This window comes from Sinocyclocheilus anshuiensis, unplaced genomic scaffold, assembly GCF_001515605.1.
Source record: "Sinocyclocheilus anshuiensis isolate Anshui unplaced genomic scaffold, SAMN03320099.WGS_v1.1 scaffold242, whole genome shotgun sequence".
In the NCBI taxonomy this organism is placed as follows: Eukaryota; Metazoa; Chordata; class Actinopteri; order Cypriniformes; family Cyprinidae; genus Sinocyclocheilus; species Sinocyclocheilus anshuiensis.
Genome location: NW_015546053.1, coordinates 1,382,724 through 1,388,418, shown reverse-complemented (window position 1 = coordinate 1,388,418; position 5,695 = coordinate 1,382,724). Strand labels below are relative to the sequence as shown.

The following is a 5,695-nucleotide window of genomic DNA, read 5'->3' as shown; positions in this document are numbered from 1 at the left end:
CCTTAAAGGGATAGCCAACATTTACTCATCCTCTTGCCGTTCCAAACCTGAATGACTTTGTTTCTTATGTGGAACACAAAATGGATAGTTTGAATAATGTACTAGTCACTATTTTTACTTATAAGATGGATAATAACTGATCAAAGGAAACCAAAGGCCTACTTTGCAATGCTGATAAGCTCTCTTTAAGCAAAAGAACTATGTTCATTTTTGCTTTTGCATGAGAAAACTGTACGATGGATAAACATCTGTTTTAGTTAGATCATGTGTTCGGACCACAGAGGATGTGGTAAAGGTTTCAGACACTGATAATTAACCACCACAGAATGTGGCAGGAAACGTTAAAGCACTTCCCTGATGGCAGCAAAGAAATTTTGAGTCGTGAGAGATCCGAAGTCCATACACAAGATCTTCTGGATCTTGGAATTTCTGCCTATCGCTTAAAATATATTTATGTATTCTGTTATAAGGGAGAAAACAAACTTTGCAGTGTCTTCATGCTCAGTTATGTGGTCCCTGTCCATAGTATTTATCTTCACAGGTAAGCACAAATTCATTATTTTAATCAAGCATATTAAGCATTTTAATTTACTTTTTGAATATAATATGCACTCATTCGGTTGACAGTATATGGAACCCATGGTTGTGTGATAACCAGTCCAGACCAGAAGGCTAATGCTGGGACAGATGTCCATTTGTCGTGTAATTTCTGGCAATGTCCTGGACCTCTGGACGTCATGTCTCTTAGTGTAGAGTGGGAATTCAAGGTAGGCTTTTTTTTCTTTTTTAGGAATACAGACACACACACAAATATGCATTACACTTTTTATATAAGCATGTGTTATTATTATTATTATTATTATTAAACTTCTGTTACTTTTTGTATTTTTTAAACACAGGATATTTCCTCTGAGCCAAAAATAATCCTCTACTACATCAGAAATCGAACTGTACCACTTCCTGGTGTGTTTTTTCAGGGAGATGTCGAATTAGGGAGTTTTGATATACATCTCCCATCTGTGACCCATGAGAACAATGGAACTTATTTATGTAGATTACGTCTCAATGGCAATTTTCACAAGAACCAAACGCACCTTATTGTGCAATCAGGTGGAAAACCCTTCTCTTTTTTTCCCACAGTTTATTTATTGCTTATTTGTCAGTCATTACTCATTGTGGGTCAGTTGTTCATGCAACAAAAAGTTACTGGACAAAGGGATAATATTATTCAGCCATTAAATTGACTCATTACATTAATCCCAAGTGACAGTAAAGACATTTATAATGTTACAAAATATTTGAAGTGTCGTCAGTTTTTTTTTATGATGAATGAAATTCATCTTCAATTTCAATGCAATTATTGTTGATCAAACCAGTGCTGTCGCTGGTCAAACTGGAGCCTTATGCAGAATTGTGTGAGGTTTCTTCATTTTTGGAGGAAATGGAAAGACCTGTTAGTGTTTAAGTGGTTAATGTTTAGTTATGCTGGACATTTAAAAGAGTTAAAGGGATAGTTCACCCAAAAATGAAAATTATGTCATTAATTACTCACCCTCATGTCATTTCAAACCCGTAAGACCTTCGTTCATCTTCGGACACAGAACAGCATACGCTGTTTACGTCCAGCAGATATTCTCCAAAATGGCACTAAGGTGATGCGGAGGAGACGAATTGTTGAATAAAGTCGGTTTTTTTTTTCTTTTGAGCACAAAAAGTATTCTCGTAGTTTCGTATAACTGCGTATGAACCACTGATGTCACATGGATTATTTTACCGATCTCCTTGCTACGTTTCTGGACTTGGGAACATTTCAGTTGCGTTGCTGTCTATGCAGGGTCAGACAGCTCTCAGATTCCATCAAAAATATCTTAATTTGTGTTCCGAAGATGAACGAAGGACTTACAGGTTTGAAACGACATGAGGGTGAGTAATTAATGACAGAATTTTCATTTTTGGGTGAACTAACCCTTTAAGCAACTGTATGTGTGCATGTTCTGTGATGGGGACAGGACTAATGACCATACGTAGACTGTGTAAATGAGTGGTTATGAACGAATCAATGAAACGCATTTGTCTGTTTCACTCCGTCTTGAATCGCGCTCGTGGAAAGCACTTGAGAAACAGCGTCTCTTCCACGGCTCGGTACGCTTTCAACTATTTTGCGTATAGGGAGGATCGGCTCTGGATTAGATTGTGTAAGAGCTCCAAACTCAGTTCTCCTCTTTGTTTTCTTCAGCACTGACCAGGAGAAACAGCCCAAGTGCAAATCATCTGCAGAAACATCCTCCCTGGCGGCTGCCCCTGGCATCAGTGGCTGGGTTTGTGTTACTAATTGGTACAGTGTTTTTGGGGAGGAAAGCGTACAGATCAACCCAGAGAGAAAACAACTCAAAGTAAGTCATTGTCAGCTCACAGAGAGAAATAGCAGCTTGTAAGGCATTTTTTTCTGGCTTCATGTTGTGCTTTATTTTCTACTAGGCAAAATATGGAAGAGGTTAAAACCGGCACTGACACTGAAGACAAGGGAATGACATACATGGTAACACATCTATGCAACTGCCTTCTGCAAGTCTGCTCTCATTTCCTCTCTTTGCTTTCTGTAGTGGTAAAGTCAATTATTAAAGCAAATTGTCTTTGATTTACGTTTATTCTGTTTAAATTAAGAAAACAGTGGTTGAGGTTTGATTCTTAAACATATAAATGGGTTGTTGCCTGGGTCTTGAAGATGACTTGCATCGTGTCTCAGGTGGGATTCAGCATGCCTGACCTTGCAGACGTGAACAGTCCTCCCAGCAGTCCAGATAACATCTATGTTACCATGGTAAGATGGACATGAAAGCAAAATATGAAATAAACAAAATAATGTGAATATTTTAGTTATGAAATGTTCTGTTAGTGTTAAGTGAGAGTAGATTTTGCATGAGTTTAAACTTCCCTCGTGAAAAAAGAAGTGTGCATAATTGTATTGATGCTTGTTGTGCACTTTAAATCTTAAAACTATATTTTTAGAAACCTGTTTTGCAAATAATAAAATTTGAATGAACTAAAAGTCCACTTAAGTGTAGTAAATGAAAGACACTTTCATATGTTTCTTAACACACTTCAGTACTTTTTTTTTTTAAGTGATTATTTTCAAATTAAACATTTGTTTGAAGTACATTTTAAATCGTTTTAATAACTATTTTCATGCTTTAAATACGTACACTTATTTTGATGTGCAGACTAGCATGTAAAGTATGCAAAGTTATAATTTCAATATTCAATATTACAAAGTTAGTATGAAAGATACTAAATTGCAGCTTCACCATTACAAATGTGCAAAAACAAATATATTTAAAAAGAGGTGGCATACACGTTTCAACAGAAATTGCATTTAAGTATTTAATGCTTAAATGTGCATTCAATATATATCTAATGGACAGCAGAATTATGAAATTACATAAAGATGTAAAGTTCTAAAACTCTCTTTAAACCCTCTATATTTATACAAATATTAATGCACCATTACATTAAATATATTTTTCATAGACTTAAGCGTATATGCAAATTGCAGTTGATTTAATATCTCAAAATAAGGACAGACTTCATACTGTAAAATGTCATGTGGACATTAATTATACACCTTAATTCTATTCTTAATGACGTACATCTTCATTATTGTAAGTGAAATATGTATATGCATACATCCATTCGTGTGTAAACTGATTATTAACCATTTATCACAGTAAAAAAAATGTTCACAAGATGTCAAATGGCTTTTGTTTGTGTGTGTTTGTGTGTATTCTTAATCGCTGGAAGCAGCATAGTTTCCCATTCGCACCAGACGCTCCTGTCACAGCTGGACGCGACAGATGTCTTCCCTCTGATTGGCAGCCGAAGGATGAGGAACCCGTATATGTCCGCTGCCACCAAGATTTATCAATCAGATCATGCCGCTTAAAAGATGAGACACAGAATAACTGATCATTTAAATTGGTGAGAGTAATTGTCAGATATGCATTTTATAGTCCCCAAACAGACTGTTTTGTGAACTCTTTTTCAATACTCACCAGCTTACTGTACATTATCCCTCATAATAAATCTGTGTCGTTTCCTCATGCACCTCTTTCATCATCTACCAGATGTCAACAGTGGTCAATATAGTTACTACACTTCATTGTGAGCTTCAGCCCTCGACTTTTTCTCTATCTTCTCAATGACTTCTCATCAGCATGAAATTGCCACTTCTTCTAACTGTCTCTCTGTCTCTGAAGAGGCAAACAAAATGTACCTGCAGTGGAGAAGTGGTTCTAAGCATTACACACTTATGTATTCATGCCAACTGTCCTTTGAGATTTGAGGAACCACAGACCATGAGTTTTACAAATCATAATAAAACTAGTGGCTAACCATTATTGGCATCAAGGCACACCCTCAATGAATGTGCTCTCGTTTCACTAATCAGATAAATACACTGCCTACTGTATATGCCCATGTGTATCTTTAATAATCATCATCGTATTTTTCGGCACCATTCTCATCCCTTTATGTGTATATCCACCTCCTGCTCATCTCTAGTGCACTTTGACCTCCATTAGTGAGGAGATGAGGAGAGGTGGTCCTACTGCAAGCTAGAGCCTCATTATTTGGTTTTGCGTCAACGGCCGTTTGGATTTTCTTAGGCTGATTTCTGATTGTTCTCAATTGATGAGAGACATGTAATATAAAGATGCATTCTGATTTTGTTTTAATCATGTAAAATTGATTCATATCATATTTTATTTGCTGCTATTATAGTGTATTCTAACATGGTTCAGTTTAACCCTCAAGTAGGATAAATAATAAGCCACAACCATACTATCAACCAGTTTTCCTACTACAGACACTGCCAGCCATATCATAGCACAAAATAAAAACATTTTACGTGTTTTTTTGTATAATTGAAACGAAGAAATAGATCGCTAAAGCTTTTCTGGTCTTATTTCCCTCTACGTTTATTGTCATCGACCAAAATGCCTATTTTATTGCATTTTGGGAAAACGCAGTGGGCGTCCGCTTTGAAATTATCCTGTGTTGCATTGATGGTGTTTCTGGGTAAGTAAAAAAGCTTCTAATATGGACAAAAAAAAAATAAATAAAGCTCACCATTAAAATGACCATTCGACGCTTTAATTAATTTAAATGTACCAGTCAAACAGATATGTTAATCTAGCCATGTCTGTGCGTTAAAGGATGCTCATAGAATTAGGAATATATCATTACATCATAGCATTTGATAGTTGTTACAAATCATCTGTCAAATACATTGAGCAACACTGTTGCGATGTTTTTCACATCGCCATCAGCATTGACTGTTTTGATTGTGAAGCCGTTGTGAGCGCATTCAGCTTGACTATGGAAAATAAACAGGATATATGTCTTATTTTCATATTCATTGTCGCAAAAGAAACAGCACTTCTGGGTGTTTCAGACAAGCAGCTTTGATAAACATTGAGCAGTGCTACGGGTTTAATGATCTGTTTAACATTATAGCTACAATTAGGTCCGTGTCGTATTGTCGATATAGAGTCGATATGTAGTGTTTATATCACTCCGTTTATTTATTTTTTCAGTGACGCTTTCTTGAAGTTACATCGTTACACCAGTAAGTGGCAACAAATGAATGTGTTTATGAGCGAGTCATATAATCTTTCTCTCAAACGATTCCTTCAAAACG

General features: G+C 36.1%; 1 protein-coding gene across 1 annotated transcript; it reads left to right on the top strand.

Moving 5' to 3' along the window:
• The first annotated feature begins 507 nt into the window (after window positions 1-507).
• On the top strand, window positions 508-4,157 carry LOC107699214 (uncharacterized). The gene is made up of 7 exons (XM_016500411.1): window positions 508-541; window positions 628-767; window positions 900-1,110; window positions 2,237-2,393; window positions 2,479-2,539; window positions 2,747-2,821; window positions 3,802-4,157. The coding sequence occupies exons 1-7, from the start codon at window positions 508-510 to the stop codon at window positions 3,961-3,963; spliced, it is 840 nt and encodes a 279-aa protein (XP_016355897.1). The 3' UTR covers window positions 3,964-4,157.
• Window positions 4,158-5,695: the final 1,538 nt, after the last annotated feature.